The 24,340-nt window shown below is 34.9% G+C and overlaps 1 protein-coding gene across 1 annotated transcript in view; it reads left to right on the top strand.

The window, feature by feature from the left end:
* DOK6 (docking protein 6) overlaps nt 1-24,340 on the top strand; it is a gene marked incomplete at its 3' end in the record, with an annotated part of 238,553 nt that overhangs the window by 130,656 nt on the left and 83,557 nt on the right. Inside the window, exons 4-5 of the mRNA XM_083869871.1 lie at nt 14,223-14,342; nt 23,909-24,098. Of these exons, the coding sequence (XP_083725997.1) occupies nt 14,223-14,342; nt 23,909-24,098 (310 nt within the window). The remainder of the gene's footprint in view (nt 1-14,222; nt 14,343-23,908; nt 24,099-24,340) is intronic.

Raw genomic sequence — 24,340 nt, 5'->3', positions numbered from 1 at the left:
TTTCACACTAGTGTCTGCAGGGCTGTTTCACTCATGTTTTTCTTCCTTTCATATATTATCATACCTTAAATGTCTTTTCACTGAGGCACTACCAACATTTCTGAAGGGCTCAGCTTTGGCTGCAAGCAAGTCTGCCTTGGAGCTGGCTGGAATTGTTTCTGTTCAACATTAGGGCAGCTTCTGCTGTTTTCTTACAGAAACAATTTCTCCAACACACTTCACTACAAAACCTTGCTATGTAAACCCAATATATAGATTAAAAAAATATTAGTGTATCAAGAAATTGTTAGCAAGTTTAAGATAATTGTATGTGCCTGTGTGTGTGTGTTTGTTTGTTTGTTTCTTACTTTCTTTCTCTCTCTCTCCCTCTTTCTTTCTTTCTTTCTTTCTTTCTTTCTTTCTTTCTTTCTTTCTTTCTTTCTTTCTTTCTTTCTTTCTTTCTCTTTCTTTCTTTCTTTCTCTTTCTTTCTTTTCCTTCCTTCCTTCCTTCCTTCCTTCCTTCCTTCCTTCCTTCCTTCCTTCCTTCCTTCCTTCCTTTCCTTTCCTTTCCTTTCCTTTCCTTTCCTTTCCTTTCCTTTCCTTTCCTTTCCTTTCTTTCTGCCTTTCCTTTCTTTCTCATTCTTGCCTTCCATCTTGTTTCTTTTCATTATTAGGACTAGCAGTACTAAGGCTCTCAGGTTTTTAGCATATCTGTTTACTTTGGTTACCACTCACTCAAACAACTAATCCTTTCAGTTTTCTCTTTTGGAAAGTATTGGTATGGGAAATTACTGACATGGTACTAATATGCCAGTGGAGACATACATAGGTGGTGAAATTCTAGATGGTTTTCTTTTTTCCATTTTTTTTTTCCATTTTCCATTTTAAAAATTTCTCTAAAGATAATAGAAGATACAATTACTTAACTCATATGTTTGGGCATATTTCTTCTTCCTTTCCCTTCAGGATTAATGTAAAACCCCATTTGACATCCACAAGTTTGCTAACACTGGAGTGGAATCCAGGTATCAGCTGAGATAAAAAGGCTTCTGATCATCTACATGGAATATAGGTCACATCTCCTGGGATTTGTGAATATGTATTACCTCATAAAATTAGATGATTTCTGCAGTTCCTGACCTCTCCTGAGAACAGAATACCTTTAGTGACAGCACAAAAATCATGACATTAATTTATAGATTGAATTTGGAGTATTGACAAATGATGTATGGTTGGCTGAGCCTGGGGAGAGCTCAATGAAGAACATGATAATTTACTGCTCCAAACCTAAAACACACAATCTATTTTTCATTCTCTGTCACTATTCAGCTTGCATTACATTTGGCTACTTATGGTGTGTAAGGTATATGGGACTCTTGGCAGGTTAACTGTTTTAGGTCTTTTGAAACACTCTTTTCACTGAATGAAAGCAATCTGAGAATAGTAGTGTGTGTAAAAGAGCACAGAAATCTTTGTGAGCTACTAATGTGCACTTGACCATGTATGTTCTACTTCATGCAGTCTTCATGTGCAAATTTGTGCACATTCAAAAGAATCAAACCAGACCATAGCTAAACAAAGTAGAGGTAAGCATTTGGTGCTCACTGTCCATCCATCTTCATAACAATTTGAGAGGTTACCACAAGCTCTAGTGGTATCAGCATTAACACAGCCCCATGGGCTGTTCAGCAATCAGAATGGCCACTGCAGCCAGGGTGGTCAGAAAAGCCTCTACAATGGCATTTCACTGCTGTCTTGTGTTGAGAACTAAAGCAATTTTAAGACTGAACCATGTGTTGGAGTGCTGCAGCTATGTAGTGATAGGCAAAGACAAGGTTTTATGTGACTCTTGTATGATTTTTCTAGAGCTGTCCCAGTTTTTATAACTGCAGAGCAAAGCTGCTTAATGCATTGTCACAGCCCATTCAGTTTTTTAATCTCTCAACCAATATATAAAGGGAAAACATTAAACTATGACTAACCTTTAAGAACATAAGTAAATAAATTTCATGTAGAAATAACTCTGAATTTCAATAATTCAAGTTGTTCACTTTTCCTGTGTGTTTTAAAAGGCTGCCACAGAAATGGTAGATATGCTAATGAATCACTAGTACACCAATTGCAGATATTCCATTTACTAACTAGTGTATTCCCAGACAGCTGAGATTCCTCTGTTTACAGTAATTGATGATCCTGGGTGTAAGTTCCAAGCAAGGTGGCAATAAATTTCTCAGACTGGAGTTGTCATTTTCCCTGGTAAATAATTTCAGAATGATACTTGCTCAGTGACAGTGTGAATTTGGCTGTCTCTTTACAAAGTTCTTCTCTGGGCAAACCTCTCAGTAGCTTAGCATCTGGTTTCAGTTTCAAGGGAAGAAAAATGAATCCTATATCTGAAGTTTATATTCCATAAATAAAACATGAAGTCAATATTACATCTGTTACTGATAATTTTGACTGGACCTAGAAATTGAAATAATCAAATCAGAGAATTTGCTGTGGGCATATAAAATAAATATGTCTAATGAATGTAAAATTAAAGATAATTTGAATGTGCTAATAGACAAGCCTCTAGATAATTAAGTTAACCTGTCTAGGAAAGACAGATATGTGTTAAGTATGTTCCTATAAAAATGAATCCAGTAAGAATGACAAAATATCTTACTGTGTAACTTCTGCTTTATATTTTAAACATCAACAATATTACCGTGGTAAGTTTGTTTAAATGTTCAAGGAGGTTAGCCTAAACCTTGCTATAACTCACAATCACCTTGCTGAAAAAAATAAGAAGGGAATTAAATATACAGCCTGACATTTATCTCTGCTTTTCGCTCTAGTGATGGAAATGAATTAATGCAGGAAGCTCAAAAAGCCAATGTAATTTCAAAATGTTTCTGCTCAGTGACAGTGTGAATCTTTTCCAAGTTTAGTACAACATCCATGACATCTGTGTGATGCAAGAAGCAGTGCTCCCAGCATATGTCACTGGATATAGCAGCACTCTCCTGATAATAAACACTGTCCTTGCTGCTGGTACTCATCAGCAATAAAGTAGAAATCAGCAATATTCAGATATGTATGTAACCTCTACATTATGTTTGTCTTACAATATTTCCAGTGTGTGCTGGGTATTAATAGTTTTCTTCTCATATGGCATTTCATATTGACAATCATACTTTTTTTTCTGGGAAGAGTTTATTATTTTTGGGAAGTGTTTATTATTTGTCTATACAGATATGATTTAGATGAAGATATAGTTTGATATGGTTAAGAACCAGCTGAAAAGAAACTCTAAAAATCATAGGTGTCATTAACTAGTCCTTCAAATACAATGCCCTGCTATGCATTTCTTGATATCTGGATATATCCTTGGGTTTACATCCTATAAATATGTGTAATTTTAATTAAAATGTAGACTATAATAATAAGATTATAGATTATTATAAGAATTAATATTGTAAGACAGCAATCTAAGTGAAAAGGCCTAATATCTTAATATCTAAAGATTTATTTATAAAATCTATGTTCATAATAAGGGAAATGTGAGGAGGAAGAAATTGGAAGGAGAGCTGTATGTTTCTGCATATGATTCTGTCAATTTACTTTAAAGGCAGTTTGTAAATGCATGCCTGGTAAGTTAAGAAAATAGTGGTAGCCTGTGAATTATGAGATTTTAAGTAATTTTATTTTTTTAAGGTTGTCACAGCTATAATTTTAATCTCTTTTGTGAATCAAATAGCTGACAGCATGTGAAAAATTGTATGTATACTGATGAAGGCTATTACAAATTCTAATGGGTATTATGAATGATTTCTTTAATGGAGGTCATGATGAAAAACTACAGATTTATAACTCTAAGTAGCGTATTTGTAAAAATCTTCATTCAGATTTGTGAGTTTGTGCTTATAAGCATTATACATGTATTTGTTGATATAAACCTTGGGCTTCATGAGGGATCAGATCAAGGGAGTAAATGAAGTTGCAATTTTTTTCTGATTAAAAAAAAAAGTTTCTCTCTTTCTAGCTGAGTAAAGCATTACTTCTCCCAAGTGTCACTGTCATTTGTATAACAAGTTTTTTTTCGATCAATCTTCAATCTATTATATTGCAATACTAGTTTCGGGCATGGAAACTGATTCCTTAACTACATATATTGCTGTGATTCTATGCAAAGGCATATGTTAGGGTTTATTGGGAAAATGTAAAGAATAATAATTGTCTGCCTACCCATATACAATTCCAGGAGAAAAAAAAAAAAAAAAAAAGACAGAATTATCTGTATAGTTGCTCTTTATTACTTGTTTGATATTATGATTTGTTGTAACGCTGTGATCCAAGAAAAAAAACCTAATGTCATACTTATTTGTTTATGACTAAATTAATAAACCCCTACTTACCCTCACCACAAAATCAAGAGGGGCTTTTTTCTTTTTTTTTTTTAAGGCAGTGGAACTTAGGAGGAGGCCACTCCAAGAAGAAGAAAGAGCAACATTTAAGTCAGCCATTTTCTGGTATAAAATAATTAATGGAGAAAATAGGAAAGGGATATGGCACCATAAGAATTGTACTTTTGCCCATTAGTTGAGTGTGCTGATGATGCTGAATAACTCCTTTTTAAATGACAGTGATCAATTCTCTCATCCCTAATGTTCAAACTCATTTCTCTGTGGAATTTGTTTCCTAGATTGCTCTCTTCACTAAAAGGTATTAGCCATGGACTTGAATTTAGCTTAAGTCATGAGAAATTGGGATCTTTTGCCTAGTCTCAATAAAGAACACAAGTCTTTGCCAGTGTATGACTTCAACTCCTCAGTAAAGGAGAGGATATCCTTCTTCTCCCCTCTAGTTCTGTGTGTGCCTAAAATTCGCTTCACAAAGAAGCTGTTAGTGGGCAATTGATCACCAGTGTGCATTAATTACAGCTACATCTTCTGTAGATAACTGCTTCTCACTGTAATCAGCCCCTCTGATTTACAGACCTAAAGCCAAACATTTGCTGCAGTTCTTGCTTTATATGGTTCAAAATATTAAATTTAAACATTATTTATACTTTCATGGTGAGCTGTTTAAAGATGAAAGATTTGAAATAAAACAATCTTTCATCAGTGAGTCTTCAGTTAACATGCCTTAAACCATTTCAGCAGAGCTCTTGAAGTTTCCAATGATTTAATCTTGGTATGTTCTGTAAGATTGCTTCCATCACAGCTTATTTTCTTGGAGGAAAATGACACATAATTCAAGATGCATCTATTTACTCTTTTCCTGGTTCATAAAAGGAACTACTTCTACTGTTCTGAGTCTTAGAAGTCTACTGAATTAAAAAAGAAAAAGAAAAAAAATGTCCTATTAACTTAATGAAAGTATGGATTAAGAGTTTCAGTTTCAAGCAACTGTATCTTCTCAGGTAGTCATATGTGTTGTCTTACTTATTGATCATGATGTAGAGATCTCAGTGGTGTATAGTAAAACCCCAGGAATCTAAAATTTCATATTTTACATACATTTTTTTTAGAAGACTGTTATTTACAGGAGGTTTTTTCTGATTGGAAAGCATCTATTTTCATAGACATTCAAAGAATGTGTTTTCATAAAATATTTTCTAATTTATATAATGTTTATGTGTATCAAATGTAAAAATCCACTTCATACTGGGAATAAAAGATACAAGTTTAAAATGAGAGTAAGAATTTGATAATGAAAAAGTAATCCCCTTTGAGTTTAAATTCTGTAGATGGGAAATTTGAGAAAGACTTTTTCTAATTATATTTCCTTTGATGCTAACTCTAAACTATGAACTTTTAAGATTTATTTCTTTGCGGTAGCATCACATTAAAAACCCTCAAGAATAAAGTGGAAGACACAGAGTCATTTCAAGCTAATACTTTGTTCTGCCTCAGAGTAAAGTTTTATGCAACTGAGAATCAAGTTGAGCACATACTGCATTATGATCTTACAGATGATTTCAGTCAGAAGTTCTCTGTAATTGCTTTGAATGAGTTTCTTTACACTTCCAATGCCATAAAAACCTTTTTAACTCTCATAGTAGCAAGGACTCACATCTTCAAAACAAATAGTTTTAGAGATTGGGGGGGAATTTTTTTTTGCATTTATTGAAAAATGGAAACACAGAAAGAAAAAGAAATGTTTTCTTTCAGGAGGTTTGTTGTTATAAAAGTCGTGTACAGTACCATGCAGGAAAAATTTACAAGCCTCTTTACATCAGAAGAGGGCAAAAATAACACTGCCCTGTCTGCTCCGCCAAAATTGCACAACTTTTAATAAATCTTAAGTATTCATAGCTTGAAGTCTTGCTTTAATTAGGCATGTTTAGCCAAAGAACAGAAGGGAGATTGCGAAAACATCCTAATGTGTTAGTTACTGCCTGCTCCTACTGATTTAATACAGAAGATATTCAGATGGCTCGGGTGAAAGTTGTGTGTTCAAAGGCATAAGGGCAATGAAGCACTTATAGTGGCAATAGTATGCCGATTTTCTTCTTGAAACCAGTCCTTTTCATCTTGATTTTTAAAAGGAAGCTAGTACTTTTAAAATTATTATCTTATTATTTATCTTATCTAACAATATGATCTTCAAGTGACAAGATTTGTCAATACCTCAAAGATAAAACGGAGTATTTAACATATGGAAAAAGAAAAGTTATATGAAGCCTAGGACTTGTACCAGTTTATTTGGGTATTGGATTCTCTTACAAGACGGTAACTTAAACACTTTAAAATGGAAAGGAGGCATACCTTACATTTACACAGAAGGTATTAAATTTCCCATGCATTTAAAAAACAGCCCTATAACTTTCGCAAGAGAAATAAAACTGTTGTGGGAGCAGACTAAATCTGAAATACTACCAATTTTTAAGATAGAAAAATGCTATTACTGACTGCCAGTCATGGGGTAGCAGCAAAAGTTGATGTGATAGCATCCTCTGTGTGTTATGTTCCCAGTGACAGACCTTTCTTGGACTCTTGACTGATGGTGTTTATGCCATTCCCACTACAGACACGCTGCCTGAGGTTATTTTACTTTCATGCCATTGCAATTTAACATTAATAACAGTTGAAATAGGTATGAATTGACAGTCCTGGGGAACTGTATAATTCCCACGTCAGATTCTTGTTACTGGCCCATTAGTTTCAGATAAAATGTAAATGTTTCTTCTATATTTAGGCGGGTTTTCATAATTTCATCTTTGCACTTTAAAGAAAGTTTGAATTGAGAGTGCAATTTTGCTGGGCATATTTTTGGGTAATGATGACAGCTCACTGTTGATCTGTGGGATATACTAAGACTTGATAAACATTTGTGGTATAATGAGACCACTAGTTCCTAGCATGAGGTAGAATACATAATTTTTATGAATACCTATAAATCTACCCTCAAGGACCAATTTATCCACTACCTCACATTTTCTTCCTGTGGAATGGCGTTGTCCATTTCTGTAGGACTAATCACAGACTAAAGGTGATATACAGTTATTTTTAATAGCAGAAGTTGCCATTTTCATAAAGAAAAAAAAGGGAGACAAATGTCCTATAGTTACATTAGTAGTAGTATCGAGAAAAGGAAATTACTTCCTGGTAGGCTATTCATTTTCCCATACACTCTTCATTCTTCAAACAAGTGTTCTGAGTTCTTTTTCTGTATGAAAACTACATTCTCAAGCAGCATTGCATATTGGGAACTTTGCTTCTTACTGCTTTAATGGACAGGAGTATAATGGACAGTAACATCAATATGATAAATCGTTTTAAATACTTTTCTTGCCTTCAAAATGATTGAATTAACATTACACAGGTTTATATTATAGACAGGACAATAGACAGACTAGTAGCTGAAATGTCAGCTTTGATATATCTCAATAAATACAGACATATACAGCTAACACAGGTACATAATTAGATTAATTATCAGAATCCCTTTCTTGATAAATCTTGCATTTCCAGATAAGTGAGGCAGAAATAACAGTTTTAAAAGCTGATAAATGTCCTTTGGTAATTATTGTAATTAACTGTACTGCCCTTATGCCAACTCAAATTTAAAATAGCAAATAATTGGAAAATGAAAGTTTCTTTTTGTATATGTTTTGTATAATACTTAGACCATATCTTCCTTCACCTAAAAATAGCAAAATATACCAACGGATAAAGTATGAAGTTACAGAGTATGTATTCATGTTCTGTAATTTTAATTTATCTTGATTGCTGCATTATTCAGTATTTGTTTAAGGAAAAAAAAATATAATGCTCAAATGAAAGGCATGTCAAATGAAATGTATGTCTTTAAACTGATCATATAGTCAAAAATATGCATGAATTTTAATAGCTGATGTTAATTCAACAGTAAGGGTGTTATCATATTAAAAAGTGGAAATGACAAGTTTTTGAGGAACTTGACTCACCAACAGTATTTTCAAGGAATAAAGGTTTTCTTTAGTACATTTTGCCACTGCTAGAATATGTAACTTTTTTAGTAAATTAATATGAGTGAACAGTATGTGTGGTTTTCCATCATGATTTTCCTTTGTCTTTTGGTTCAATGATTTACACTTAAGCAATAGCAGACCACTTTACTCCAGGTGAAATATTCAAAAGTCAGCATTCAAGAAAAATACTAGAAAGTTTCCTTAGAAGTAGTATTATTTGAAACACAAGGAAAAATCCTATATATGAGTCCCCCATGTCATAAAATACCTTCAAATATAGTTGGTCAATAAAAAAGTATTTTTAATAAACAGTTGCTGTCAGAGTTGCAGCCAATTATCTCTGTTCCTTTCTACTTGAAAGCAAGTTTTAGTCTACATACAGACTGATTTTCTGTTCTTTTACAATAAATAGAATGTACGTCCCCTTCATTGCTTCCCAGCTATCACTTAAAGAAAATTTGCCAAATTCATGCACACTTTTTAATCAGTAATAAATTATTATACAAAATAAGCTCTATCCCTCTGTTCCTCTGAGTAAAGGTATGAAATAGCCACATTGCTTTAGATTTGTATCTGTGTTTGATTGTGTGATACGCTCTAGTAAAAGTACCCAAAGTAACAGAAGCATGGTTAGATAATGTTTTTTAAATATTTATAAAATCAAATTATTTTCAAATCATCAAAGGATGATATATCTCCTGATAAAGGATAGATGTTTTTAAGGTATTATTGATTAAGATAAGAAATTACATGCCTGCAGGCAATAGCATTATTTGCTAGAAAAAAAAAAAAAGGATTAAGTTGCTTCGTATATTTTATGTGATGCAGTATAACAGCACATCAACCCTTTGGGAATTCTATAATATTTTTTCTTATTAACTTCTAATTAAGCCTGAATGATTTTTAGAAGAGATAAATTGGCACTTTTCTCAGTATCATCTTTTTTTCTTGGAGAGAATATCAGGACTAAATCCTACTAATCTGAACAGGGCAGATCTTCAGTTTCATTCAGGGTAACACTGTTTAGTTGGATTTGTGCCTCTTACACACACCATTTAGAAGGAAGAAGTGCTAAACAATTTGTACAGCAAATACATAAAAATGTTTCAGTAAGGAAGAAGAAACTAACATTTCAGATTTATACAGTTTGGCATCAGGTAAAACACAAAGAATTAAGTGAGGTTTTTTGATTTGCACAAGGACAATGTTTGTTATCCCCTTTTAATATTGTACACAAGCTATTTCCAACCTAAATTCTTAACCACATCACTTTAGGTGGGTTGCATGAGAGTGGGAAGAGGTCTGTCTTTCAGAGGTGCATATAAATTGAGCCCTTTTATTTACAAATTCAATAAACTGCTGCTTGTAGTGATGGAATAGATCTCCCAAAATGGAGGGCACTGGACTGAGCAGGAGGGGCCAGCACTTTGGGGCTTTATCTCAGCCTAGAGGCATCCAGCTCTGCTGGCAACTTATGATGGTGGGAGATGGAATGCTACTGTAGGATTGTGCCATGTGAACACAGAAGGAAAACGTGAAAGAACATGAAGTTACCAGGATTCAGAAGGTGTTTGGTTAAGTCCACACACAAAATGCTTCCTAAGTTAGGAGTCTGAAAACAATCCCTCCTCTAGCATTAGAGATCTAGAGGATCTAGAGGCCAGATAGAAGGAGATCTAGAGGATTTCTGTGGACAGTGAATTGAAAGGTGTCCATAGACATTTCATTGCTCCTCACCCCCTCTCTGTAGAGATTGTTGTGTATAATGATTTTTTTTTTTAATGTAAGTAGCAGAAGAACAATTTTACTATGACAAATTCCTATCTCTAACACAATTTGACAAAATTATTTCATCATTGTTATTACATCAACAAACCCACATCATCCTGTAGTATCACCTATGTCCAAGACAGCGGTACAGCGCCACTGTAATCACCTGAGAACTGAAGCAGAAATGACAGACAACTTCAGGCAAAACCTAAAACTCAGATCAGCTGCAGGAAAACAGTGCCAATAGCAAGTTAAGTAACAAGTTTACCAATTTGTTCCCAGCAATATTTCTTATGCAATAAACAGTGCCTATTTAAGATCCCCCATCTCTTTGTATTTTTTCTCACCTCATGAGATTTGTACTGTAGCAATTTATAATTAAATAACACTAAAGATAAAAATGCAAGTATTTTGATTTTATTTATAGCTGTGAAATAATGCTTTACAATTTATCATTCAGTCCAGGAATTCAGTTATCTTAAAAGGAAAATAAATGTTTTCAATGACAAGTACCAGTTATGACTAAAACTCTGCATTTACCACCAATAAATCTACATGCATTAAAGAGGACAATTTTGCTGACACTTTTTTATAACTTGATTCTACTGTAATATTTCATCTGCTTCAGTATATGCATGTAATCAAAATAAAGGAATAACTGAGATATCTGTTTCCTGATGCGGTACCTGGCATTCTTAAAGATTGCTGCCATGACACATTTATGTAGTGTAAATGATAATAAATTTTTTTGTATCATAAATAATATTTAATTTGTTACCCTGAAGCACAAGACATTCTGTAGACATTTTACAAAAAATGGCAAATTGCTTTATTGATGCACATGGTGAAAGGAAAATCAAGGCTTTGCTTTTGAAAATTAATTCACCTGCTTCTAAATAAAAAAGGTTCCACATGTCCATCAAGGAAAAGGTTGAAGGCAATTTCCTACAAGTAAGCAATAGCTATCAGAATGCATTAGGCAGGACTAACTCATAAGCTACCTTCATACCCTTGACCTTCCAGACACATTTGTAGATAATGTTGATTCTTCTGACAGCAGACACAAATCCTCACAGTTCTGTGGGAAGATATTTCAGTTCTGTATTGAAACTATATTTCCCGTAGCATTAAGTCAATCATTTTTGTAAGATAGAAATTTTGAGCTGTACAGCAGTACAATGCATGCTATAGCCTACACTTTCCAAAATATATCCATGATCTTATAATGCTCACACCAAGATATGTTTCTTCTGTATGGCAGTTGGAGAATGGTCTAATCTGGGCCTAATCATCAGTGCCTGGCAGCAATAAGGCAGCAGCTTAAAATAAACTGCCAGTTGAACACTCTGAAAGGAGTTTCTGGATCCAAACTTTCAAGACCTAGATGTTCCTGTAAAAGAGACAAGCAAGTAGATTGAGGAGACAAAACAAGGACACATAGAAGAAAAAGCTTCTTTGAACACTTTCTTTGTTTGTTTCCAAAAACATATACTGGAAATTTAGTGTGAGAATACATATAAGTTGAATTTGTTGCTTTTACGTGAGTCCTATTTTGAATATATATTGATGTTAAACTGGATTTATGGAATTACCACTACATTTCACTTTCTTCTCAGATATTTGTAATATTAGAGAGGTTAGGTTAGTATTTGTTTACCATCATCTCATTCTACATTTTCAGTACAAGCCCTTTCAGCCTGGGTGCAAGCACAATGAAAAAAAGTAATAAAATGCAGGTTTTGTAAAATACATAAAATGTTATATCCTGGCCATGCTCCAGGAAAAATTGCAGGCTTTCTATAGAGCTATGCATTCTGTCAGCATATATATTGTTCCGTGACGTGGTTTCGGCAGAAAAGAAGCAAAAAAAAAGCCATGGGAGCACTTGCCTAGATCTGCACTGTTGCCTTTGTGCTACCAGCTTTGCCCATTGGTTGCCCTGTCTTTATGTATAGTTGAAAGCAGATGTTGGGCAACTGAATGGCACCTCAGCCTCTCACCTGTGTGCTGGTGCCCTGCTCCCTCACCCCATCCATGTGCTGCCAGAATAGGGCTGCATGTCTTGGGGTCCAGTTCTGTCATCTATCCCTGGCATGAAACCCTCTCCATGGGAAAGTGGGATTTATAAGGCATGGCTTCGGTTCAAAAGACCTCACAAGTATCCAAGGAAATGGCAAGTGCTGAAAGAGAGGCAGGGAAAAAATATACAGGAAATTTCTTCATGTATGAGTAGAATAATTTTGGAAGTGGGTGTTTAAACAAATTCATCTCGATTCTTTTAAAAGATGTAAATTTTTACTGCTGTTCAGAGATAAACCTATTCTCTCCTCACTTCCATCAGGGAGGCTGCATCTGTAACAGTGTTGAAAAGACAGTGTGCTCTTACCTCAGTATTTTCTTTTCACCTACAAAGCTCAATGTCATCTGTATAATACTGACATAATATTCTGTCTCTTACCACTAGAAGGTGAGGATGTTATGAGAACCCCAACTTTGGGAATGTGTGTTCTGAGACAAAGACTGCAAAAAAGCAGGAAGGGTTAAGGGACACAACTTTCCTTACAACACTCTGAAGAAGCACCCCCAAATTCTTGTGACATCAACCATATTTGCCTCTCAAAAATCCCAAAATAGGCTCTGTTATTTCAGCTGTTTGTCTGGAAACTTAGCTGATAGTCAGAATAACTATGGACCTGTTCCTGAATTATTCAAGACTCTGAACAAAGGAAGGTATCCAGAGGTTCTTGGAGACCTGGAACTTCGTGCCTGTCTCCCTTTCTTGTGCAGCAAATGTTTCTATGAGATCTATATCTAACCAGGCAAGAATTTGAGGACTGTACCAATTAGATGAGTTTTTCTCAGATAGAATTTTTCATTAATTCCAATGATTCATCATCACTAAATGCTTTGGGGCTTGCATGCAGTATTTTTCTCTCTCCAAGTTTCAGCAGTACATTGGAGAGATTGTCACAAAATTATTTTCCCAATGTTCCCCTAAAAAAAAGGACTGAAAACCTGGCAGTTTAATGCAAACATTTCTAGATTACTGGAGTCATTCACTGTTAAAGATGATCAGCTAGAGACTGACTGTGACCATGGATGCTCAGTGAGTGCATTCTCCAGTAACTTTCCCTTAGGTGAAGTCTTTCCTGCAAATAAAAGACACTCAGGGTAGTTGCATGATTTTTCTTTGTTGTAGTTTCACACTGCATTAGCTCCAACTTGAGGTGATGCATGTTTGACCAATGCCAGGAATTTCATGATGCTGTGTTTGGGAAGTGGATAGGATGAAGCTGAACTTGAATGGGAGGATGTTATGGTGTGTGTGTGGGAATTACACTTTGTGGAATCCACATTTTGGTGGACTGGCAAGTAGAGAGTGCTCATATTGCATCAATGGGATGCAATGGAGGACTCAGAAAAGATTGGGAGGTTTTAAATTTCTTATAAATGTTTCAACAAATGCCCAAATTGCCCTGAGACCGAAAAAAAGGTGAACAGAACTGAAATTAATTATTCAGACTGCCTTGGCAGGCATAGCCTTTTGCTACAGCAGAGATGGAAATTTGGCATTTGAAGAGCATTTTATAACTGTTTTTCCTTTGCTCTAAGAAAAATGCTCTAGCACCTTTAGAAAAAGAAAGTACCTGAAGAGTTCAGACTTGCCTAAAAAGCATTAAAGAATATTTCAGCTATTATATATGAAATTTTTCTAAATCACATTTTTTTTTCTTTTAAGAAGGCCCACTAGAAATATACTGCCTTGAAAATTCATTATTCCTCTACTTTGTTAATTCCACCTCCTGTTCTCAAATTTGAGGATGGATGATGCAGTCCTAATAGTGCAACCCTTTTTAAAAGTTCATAAATTGAGGCAAATAAATTAATGTGAGACTTAATGCTAATAACTCATTATTCAACACAAGCATATTGTGTAAACATTGTCAGTAAGAAAGTATTGATTTAACTTCACCTTTCTTTTTTTTTTTTTAATATCAACATGAATGGATTTTTTTTTTTTTTGCTGTTTCCTCAGAACTAGAGGCAGAGGAGTGGTGCAAACATCTTTGCATGGAATGTCTAGGGGCCCGGCTCAATGATATAAGTCTTGGGGAACCAGATTTGCTTGCTGCTGGAGTCCAGAGAGAACAAAATGGTAAGTAACTTTTTATTTGCTCCTAGATCAGTTCTTAGGTGATATCCCATGTCATCTTTGCTTGTGCCTGTTGTTGTGAGGACTTTTGCTAGTAGATGGAAATACATCATTAGTAACTGAAAATTTGGATATGTTTTTGAAGCTCATACAAATAAAGATGATTGAATTCCATGCCAAATAATACATATAGAGTGACTTCGTGTCTTCATCGTGTTCAGATTTCCCTGTCGTGGGAAATGATGGCCATGACCCTTCTGTTTCTGGAAATTATGGCTTCTGTGCAGAGGAATAAAGCAGCAGCTGTTGTTTTGCAGCCTTTTAAGGACAGCAATGAACATACGAACAGCAATTTGGACTGCAAAACACATATTTGCTTAAAAAAAATACCTGTCTTGAATATTGAAGTCAGAATCATCTAAATGCTGTCAAATATGGGTGAAAAGGGCAGTGACAGATGTTAGTCAGCACTAAGCCTGAGTTGTAAGTCTTCATCTAAAGGCTATTTGGATTAGACACATGCACAGGAAGAATGCTAGTGGATGGAATAGGCAATAACAAAAGAAAATCTGTGATTACCCTGTCATTTAATTCCTATTAATGAACACAAGGGCAACACAAAATGTGCTCATTTAGTCCTCCCTAAATTACAGCTCTCAATGATTATTACTGTCTTGATGTTTTTATAAGATCCGATAGCTTTCAACAAAGTAATAACACACACTGCCTCAATGGTCATAAAATATCAAGCCAACTATCATTATAAACAAAATTGCGTAATGAAATTATAGAATGAATGGCATTATATTTATTATATTATTTCTGTGAACCTTATAGCACACAGCATGAAATATACAGAAATCTTTAAGGAATTTTGTTCAAAAAGCAGACGTGTTGAAATGGGATTTAAAAGAAGTTCAAATGTTCATAGAGTTGTTTGCCTGCTATGAGACACAGAATTCAATTTGTAGTCTCAAACTACTTAACAAAGGGAGAGCTACTAATGTTGTAGGAAAGTGATAATGATCAGACAGCACTCAAAGCATTCCATCTGCTATATGTTCATAGGCTATAGGTATAAAACTCATCTGCATGCTACTGAAGAGAGAACTGTGTGAACAGGTGGAGGGCTTTCACAAATGTGAAAGGAAATAAACCTTGTCAAAAGCCTGTGATGTGAACAGAAAGGTAGCTTGAAATTCGTCAAGCTCTTTCTGCAGTGAATTCATGTACTCTCCAGCAGCTTTTGGACATAGATGACAAATGTTACACTTCATCATGTTCCTGAAAGAGATCCAGTTACACATGACCTCCAGGAGGCATATATTGTTTCTGTTGTATGAACTAGTCTTGATTCAATTGCCTTAGTCTAGAAATTAATTGCAGTGTTACCAACCAGCATATATGAACATAATTAGCATCTCTATTGTTCTAAGTAAATAAACGAAAGGAAACAAAGAGGCAAAGCATGTATTTGTTGTACAAATCACATGAATAATAATGCATGGAGGGTATCATTAGCTGTATTCTTTTAAAACAAGTGACTGAATACATATAATCCAATACTTAACGAGCATGCTCTGCTAAATCATTAGTTACAGTATCTCAAACAAGTAATTCTGATACCTATCCTCACCCTTCCCTCATCCCCTCGATGCACAACTTTGCATTTTAATAAGCATGTTTGAAATTCAAAGTTTTCTTGTTCAGAGCAAAGCAAATTCAGTTGTGGTTGTCTTTTAATCAACTTGGAAGGAGGAAAAAGTGCAGAGATTCTTACTATAAGTATGAAATCGGGCATTTTGTTCTGTGCTGTAAGAACCTGCAGTTGCACTCAAATTCCTGTAGCAGATTTCTTCAGTGGAGTGGAACCGTGCCTTCATTTTACACTGGTTATCTTATTCTGCAAACCTGGCAGTGTCATTCCCCACATGACAGTGTTATTGAAAAGGGAACTAGTTCAAAGGTGGAACCATTTGGTGACTTGGGTGGAATCATTTCAGATTTTTAGTTTGTTTTCTTGCACATTTTCCCCATATTGCAGCTTTTACATACATGCTATCAAAAATGGTAGCTCAAAAGATACCTCAAAAACTTTTGAACGTCTACTGAGGTTTTGCTTATAAATATTCTTGTTGAGCTTTTGTTGACCTGAAACTGAAAGGTCGAAGTTAATTTTACAATTGGAAATTCATGAACAGTGGCTTATGTGTATGAAGCGTCTAAAATCTTGCTCTTTGTGAAAATGGCAGCTGTGTCATTCTCTGGAAAACTTTATTTTTTCGTGAGTACCAGTGTAGTACCTTTGAATGTCATTCTTCAAAACACTGCACATGTGTCAACTTCATAGAATTCCTCTTGAGTTAGTCAATTATTAATCCGTACTTGAAACAGAGATGTGTGAATACGATTTGTAAAATGTGTAACATTTTTTAAATGTGTAACAGTCTCATAGCCTCAGCATCTAGTTTCATGCAAGTTCTGTTGCCTGACCCATACAAAGGCTTTCTTTCAGGTCACTGAACAAAAGATGTCTCTTACTGTTTGAGCAAGACCATAGATTGTAATAAATATTACAGTCTTAATGGTCTTTCAGTTTTGGACTTTTTTTTTCACACTTTTAAAGGCTAAAAGGCATTGAATAATGGTGGCATAGTGTTCATACCTCTATGATATAACAGGTGTTGGTACATTAATCCCAAAAGAACAAGTGTACTAAGCATTAATCGCATCCCATTCCACTGAGGTTTTTTCAAATAGTTACTTTCCACTAAAGATTTTATGAAATGTGTAAAATTTGGTAAAGATACTTCTTTGGACTAGAAAAACTAGCCTAATGAGGTGGGTTTTTTCATGAGCTGTTTTACCTTTTCCAAGAGATAATACTTTTAATATGCAGTGTTCTTCATGTGTTCAACTACTTTCCGATTCTTGTTCTTAGAGGACATTTTAATGATGTAATGGGATTCACCAAATGCATTAGATGAACAAATTGTCTCTCTCTTGGAAAAATCTCCAACTTTCTGATGTATAGATTTGTAGGGTTTTTTTCCTGTATGTGACCAGCAAAGCCACGACCCTCAGTTAGCAACATTTGAAATAATTTTCATAATTGTTATTGTATATGCTGTGGGGCCACTAAAATTGCTAGATTCTACTTGTATTTTTATACACAAAAAATTACATTTCAGAAAATACTTGGTAAAGAAAATATATGTGGTTTCTACCATTTTTAATACCTCTTTTTATTATTTCTGAGCCTGTTTATCCCCCCAGTCTTGCTCTTGTGGTTCTTCTGAGATGGGCTTTAGATTTGAGAAGGGAAGACACCCGATTCTCTGTGGCAGGATTGCAACAGCATGGTTTGCAGAACAATTTGCTCTAAAGGCTGCCAAAACTGCTGTTAGGTATGCAAAGACCATACAATCACAAGGCAGTTCTGTCACATGACAATAGAAATTTAAGGTACCTGAAAGAGGCATTCTTTTATAGTTCTGGATTGGTCTGTGAGTGCCAGTGACATCTATTCCACCATATTTGCACTGTTGTTTGAGCTTCCAGCCCCAAGCAATTCTGCAGTGGTGACAGCAAAACCAGACAAACTGTAGGGCTGCTCTGCTTATAGCAGAGAGCTCTGCTGCTGTGCCTTGTAGGAAGGATAGAGAAGACATCTAAGCAACTCTTGTGCAAAAGCACATCAGTAATGGGAAGCTTCTCACTGGATTTCAGCTCCATTATTGCTTTCCAGAAGTATTACCGCAAGTCTTGCTTTGTAAACTCTGCTGCAGAAAATGACTATTAGGTGGTTTTCTGTTTGAATTTAAGGCTCATGACTAAGGGCTGCTTAGCTTGGAATGATGCGCAAATTCCAATTACAGTGAGATGTGAAATGAAGCTTCTGTTGCTCTCCAACCATTTTACCTCCTCTCTCCAGCAAATCTAAGTGATTTGTTGGTGTACCTCAGCCCTACAGCAGCAACCTTGTTTCCATTTAAATTTCTTTTCATGCTGAATATGGTCTCTAGTGTTTACAAATTTCCTTTTAGATTATTTGCTAAAGAATTAAAATACAGTATGAAAGCAGTAGAGGCCTCTTCATAATCCTATTCAGGTAATTTATTTAGTATAATGGCAGTGAAGCTTTATATGCAATGATAACACAAATAATAACACACATTTATAACTCCATGAAAGAAAATCTGGACTAAGTTGGATCTGATTACACTGTTGACAAGTCTTCTAAGCAATATGCTGTGATTCTTACATGCACATTTCATAATCCTTAGGTTTCTCAAGCTGTTGCTAGATGAAGAAGTTGTGAATGTAAAATGTTGACTACATCTGGGAGAATTGGAAGCTTCCTTTCCACCTCTCAATGCATTTGGAAGCATTTGCAATACACCCCAAAACATAATGACAAAAACAAATTTTGGGGCTCTTTTTTAATTATCTTCCCAGGTGATGTCATATCTAGAATTTCTCCATTCTCACAATGGACAGTGTATCCAATGTGCTGCCATTTTCATTCCTTATAAAAGGAAAGAATTTGAATTACGTCATCCAAATGAGCAATATACAATGACAGACTATATTTACTGTGAAAAAAAAATCAGAATATTCAAGAAAATATTGGTTAAAAAAAGCATTATGTGTCGACTATTAACAAATTCACTTTTTAGGAGAAGGTGCATCTGTTTGGTGAAGACTCTATTCCTATGAGTTTTGAATACTAAATAATAGAACTAAAATAGCTGAATACTTGTACTAAATAATTTTGTTTTATTTGTACTAAATAATTTTCTATTAAATTTTATCTGTAAACCTGATGTGAAACCTGAAGAAAATGGGTAAATGTTAAAATGCAAATTTCTAAACTGAAGAAAAGGCCAGATCCATCTTTTGCTGCTATATGTTATTTACTCCTAACATTTCTGTGATATCAATGTAAGCCTTTTCAATTATGTGTTTTGAGGCTTTAATTTTTTTAAAAAAATTACTCCATTATAAACCTAATTTTTATTTTCAAAATCTGGAAAAGTTTGAAAGATAATGAATTTTTGCTTTTCTTTCCTGCGTAATATTTAAATTAGTATTTCATAAAATTACTTTCTTTGTAAGATTTTTCTTCTTTCATGACATTGGTCTTACCTTCCTTTTTTTATTTAAAAACCTTCCACAGGAGCAGCAGTCTTGCTTCCCGGATTTTAATTGCAAGAAACTCATTAATTCTTGTTAGTAAAAATGTAGCTTTTCATAGTGAACAACGTCCTTGAATGCTCAGAAGAGGATTATGAGGCGTTGCTTTGTGCTATATATTGAGATTACAAGCTACAGCCAAAGCACAGAGACTTTGTAATTACATTCACAGAGCTGACTTGTTTTAGGGAATTTTCTAGGATCTGTAGAATCTGTGTAATTTAATACATAAAAGCACTTTGCATGGTTTTTTATTCATCTTCTCTTATCGTTAATCTATTTTTATACAATAGGTTTGTTTGTTTGAGTTGTTGTTTTTTAAATAAATGAGTTGCAGACAGCTTTATTCAGAAAAGTCAGGTGTTTGCAGTTCTAGTGTTAATCCAGTGAGACTTCAGAATCTTCTCTATTTTACTACTTACCAGTGAAACAATTTGAAGTATTTACCTACCTTTATATTTTTATTGAGGTACTTACATTTTTAATGGAAGCAAAGCAGAATATTTATAAGAAAAGGAAAAGAATTGATTCTGAAATCCTGGTTCCTCACTGCATGCAGCAGAAGGGAAGCATTCTAATAGCCCTGAGATATGAATAAACACAAAATGCTGCACCTTCAAGACTTTAAGCTCTCTTTCAACCTGAAACTTAGCCCCAGTTGGTCAGCAGCAGAAGTCTCATAGGTGGAGGAGTTTCTTTCACATATAAACTGAATATTTGCTTTTAAAGCCTCTACTTATTTATATAGGTGCCACCAACCTGACTGTCTCCTTTTATAAGTAATTTTTTACCCATCATTAAAGCTGAAATGAAACCAAGCATCTGGATTGCAAGATTGCAATGTCATCTGGTTGGTTTTCCAGCTGGAGTGATTCAACTAAAGGAATCCAATGATAAAATGGCAGAATCAGGATCACTGGGCTCCAGTCATTTTGCTCGCCCAGTACAGCTGGAAGGCTGAGAGCATTTTGGAGTTGCTGCCAAGTCTCTGTCTCAGTCAATATGCTCATTTTCATAAAGACTCTTATGCTCCTATGCCCTGGAAAGCATTATTAAGTGTCATATCCTTGCCAAAGCCCAAATGCTAAACACCTTTTACATGCACTAAGTGTATGATGAAGCATTGCTCTGCTTATTCAAGGAGATGGGAAAGAGCAGTCACATTGAATGGGATAATAAGCGTAGCAATATATCAGCATTTTTTTTCTCATCCTGGTTCCCCCACTCCCTGAACTTTGCCCTCACTAGTTTAGAAAAGTGAGGAGGACAGGAATCCCAAATGCTGAGGAATTGTGCCTGTTCAGTCCCAGTCTTATCATGTCCAGCATCACATGTATTTAGTTTCTTCCATCTCCCTACTTTCTGGGTACCTTATTAACTCCTATTTGCTTAGTCTTACTAGCCAGTGAACTGTTATTATCTCATTCTACCACAATTCCCAAATTTGGGCCTATGATTCCCAAATCTGGCCTATGATGAAGGTTGGTTTTTGCCTCGATAAGTGTAGGGGCAAAACCTGCCACTAAAGATGGAATGACTGTATAACCATTAACTAGATACCTGCTCAAATATTTTCTGAAATGGAAAAGTTGGACCCTGCATGTTAATTAATATAACCATTTAATAGTATCTACACCTTTCCATGTCCTCAGCTGCCCACTATTCAAAAGTATAGTTTTTGTTCCAAAAGCAAATGTATCCATCCTCAATCTTCTCCAGCACATATGTTTGTATGCTTGTTTTTCTTGCCAATTTGATTCAGTTCCAACGGTGCTACATTTTGCCCTGCAGCTGATGTTCACTTTAATCAGACATACTTCCTTTAATCCCTGACATCTCACCTTAGACACTGACCTCCCATGCAAAGTCAGCAAATGTCTCCTGACAGTTTGAGGATACCATATGTCCTGAATGCCCTTCATGCAAGAATATCCTCAAACACATCAGAGAAGTTAAGCATTTCATGACTATCCTGGTAACATCTAAAGCAAGTTGAAATATTTTGTGCCTTCCACACAACAGTTTAATGTTTACTTCAAAAAATAATTATAGCTTTTCATTTTCTCTGCTGTCTGAGACATTCTGTTGGTAAAGGTGGGGAAAGAGAAAGATTTTCATTCTCGTATAGTAACCCCATCCCCCCATGGAGATACACGGTGTTATTTCGTGTCATGCAAGAGAGAAAGAGCATATCTTTCTCTCAAATAGAGGAGGGAAGTAGCAATAACTGACAGTATATACATACATACATATATATATATACATAAATAATTCCAGTGCAAAGTGAAAGTCATCCTGTTCACCACCATTCCCTTCCCAATGCAGCGTTTGACCCATTACTCCCAAGTGTGAGTCCTGCCACTTAGTTTAGTAGGCATTATGTTAGACCCCTGCCCCCTGCACTCCTCTGAGCATTAGGGGAAATTCATTCTCCTCAGTGATCTCAGCAGCCTCTGCTAATCTATTTGTGCTGTGTGACACAAGACTTTCACAAAATGTCTGGAGTTTCGCACATGGGATCCTAGTCATAAAATTAAACTTTTAGGGCTAAAACCCATTAGTGTGGCTAATGAGAACTTGGGCCTGGGAGAAGAGGTTGTGACTAAATGAATCAATTGGGGAGTCTCATTAATAGGACAAAATTAAATTGACTGAAACAGAACAACATTGAGGATGACAAGTTTACTTATAGCTACACAGCAATTTTTATTGCTCAGCCAGCAGTTCCTTGCTTTCTCTAATTCCTCAAACTTTTGCTACATTATTCACACACACACAAACTCACACACACTTTTATCTTACATTAACTCACTTACTTGCAATGTTTTAATTATTTTGTCAAAAACATATATATATCTCAAATGTATAAAAATTAGAGACATCATGTCTATAATACTGAATTTCAAACAGAATGGGAAGCTAATTCTGAGTGTTGCAATAAATTTCTTTCACTAAAATTTAAATACCTTGCCAATTTTATGAGGACACTGTGAGAAAATTCAGTTCCAATGGTGGGTGAAAAATATTCCACACCAAACCCTCTGTACTTTATGTAGTAATTGAAGGCAATTTTCCTATCAGTTGTCCCTCTAAAGAACAATTTCCTAATATTGTTATTGAGTAAGAATTGCTCATGCTCATACTTTAAACTGTTCTTACCTTTTTTTCGTCAACACCTTTCAGGCAGTAGAATTGACATTTTGCATTTCTACCCATTTCAAATATGAAAAAAAAAGAAAACAGCAGTGAAAGGAAAGTTGTGAATGTACTGCAGTCCCATATGATGCTATTAACCCCTAATATTGCAGTGCATGTAGTATTAAAATATAGGCTGACACTTCCAAATGTACAACCAGAAATTTAATGGAGTTTTTCATTCTTTGTAGAAGCAACTCATAGAAACATTAGTTATTCTTCAAAGAAGATCACATTTTTATTTAAATTTCTCTTCCTAATAATGTTTACTTTCTTCCATATGAATTAATGGTATTTTACATCATCCTGGTGTTTTTTTTTGGTTTTTTTTTTTTTTTTTTTGTTTTTTTTTTTTTTTTTTTGTTTGTTTGTTTGTTTGTTTGTTTGTTTTTTGGTTTTTTTTTTCCTTTCTTTTTTCTTTTTTCTTTTTTTTTTACATTGCTTATTAAATCACATGCAATTCAGGCACTTCAGAAAATTATTAATGCCCTTGACCTCCTACTGCAATAAGTGCACTTTGCAAGCAAAGTGCAGCTGATAGTGATTGATGTCATGACCATAATAATACATCATGTTGAATCAGATATTTCAAGAAAGCAACAGATGATTAAAATTGTTATTAATTTTGCAAATAAGAATGACTTTGGCAAATAAACAGAAACTGAATGCAAGGAATGTAATTATTAACAAGCTTCAATAAGTAAACTTGGATTTGCAATTTCAAGGACAGCTTTTCTAAGAGGCAATTGTTCCACATACATATTTTGCCAGGATACCTTTAGTTCTGTTCTTTGAAGAGAGGAGTCTCTGTCAGAGTTCTTGTCATTGTGAATGTTGATTTGTAACGAGTCATAGATCTTAATGTGAGGGTAAAAAAGGACTTTGGTAATGGTGCTGGCAACATATGTCCAAGAGGACTATGCAGATCACCTGTGAAAGATGCTTCAGACTGCTGCATAATTTATAAGGAAAATGAAATGAAGATAATTCTCTTCTCACTCCTCTCTTATGCACTAGCAGGGCTGCTTCAGCATCAGTGGATCCTCACCTCTGTTAAAGCCAGAAATTTGTCTTTGATTTCTGGATCATCAGAGCTAAAGACTTTATTTCAATTTTGTTTTCCCCAATATAAAATCTTGCTTTAACCTATGATGTCTTTACTTTCTGTTTCTTTCCAGAACGATTCAATGTATACCTTATGCCTACACCAAATTTAGATATCTATGGGGAATGTACAATGCAGATCACACATGAAAACATCTATCTCTGGGACATCCACAATGCCAAGGTCAAGCTGGTCATGTGGCCTCTGAGCTCTTTGAGGAGATATGGACGTGACTCAACATGGTTTACATTTGAGTCTGGAAGGTAAGAGCTAAGAATATGCAAAAAAAAGAATAAATAAGCACTAGGTTTTTTGAATAAGCTGTCTGATAAGTTAGATAAGACTCTCCTTATAAAGCAAGACATAGCTTCTCCATAGACTTCCCTTTGCTGAATATTACTTTTCAATATATTCAGGCCAGTGTTTGAAATAAATGTTACTATGTCTCATATTAAAAATGAGCTTAAGCTCCCTCTGACTTTTATTTAACTGTGATTGAAACGTC

This window comes from Zosterops lateralis, assembly GCF_965231275.1.
Source record: "Zosterops lateralis genome assembly, chromosome: 1".
In the NCBI taxonomy this organism is placed as follows: domain Eukaryota; kingdom Metazoa; phylum Chordata; class Aves; order Passeriformes; family Zosteropidae; genus Zosterops; species Zosterops lateralis.
The sequence above is the reverse complement of the archived record's forward strand: the minus strand, read 5'-3'. Positions and strand labels throughout refer to the sequence as shown.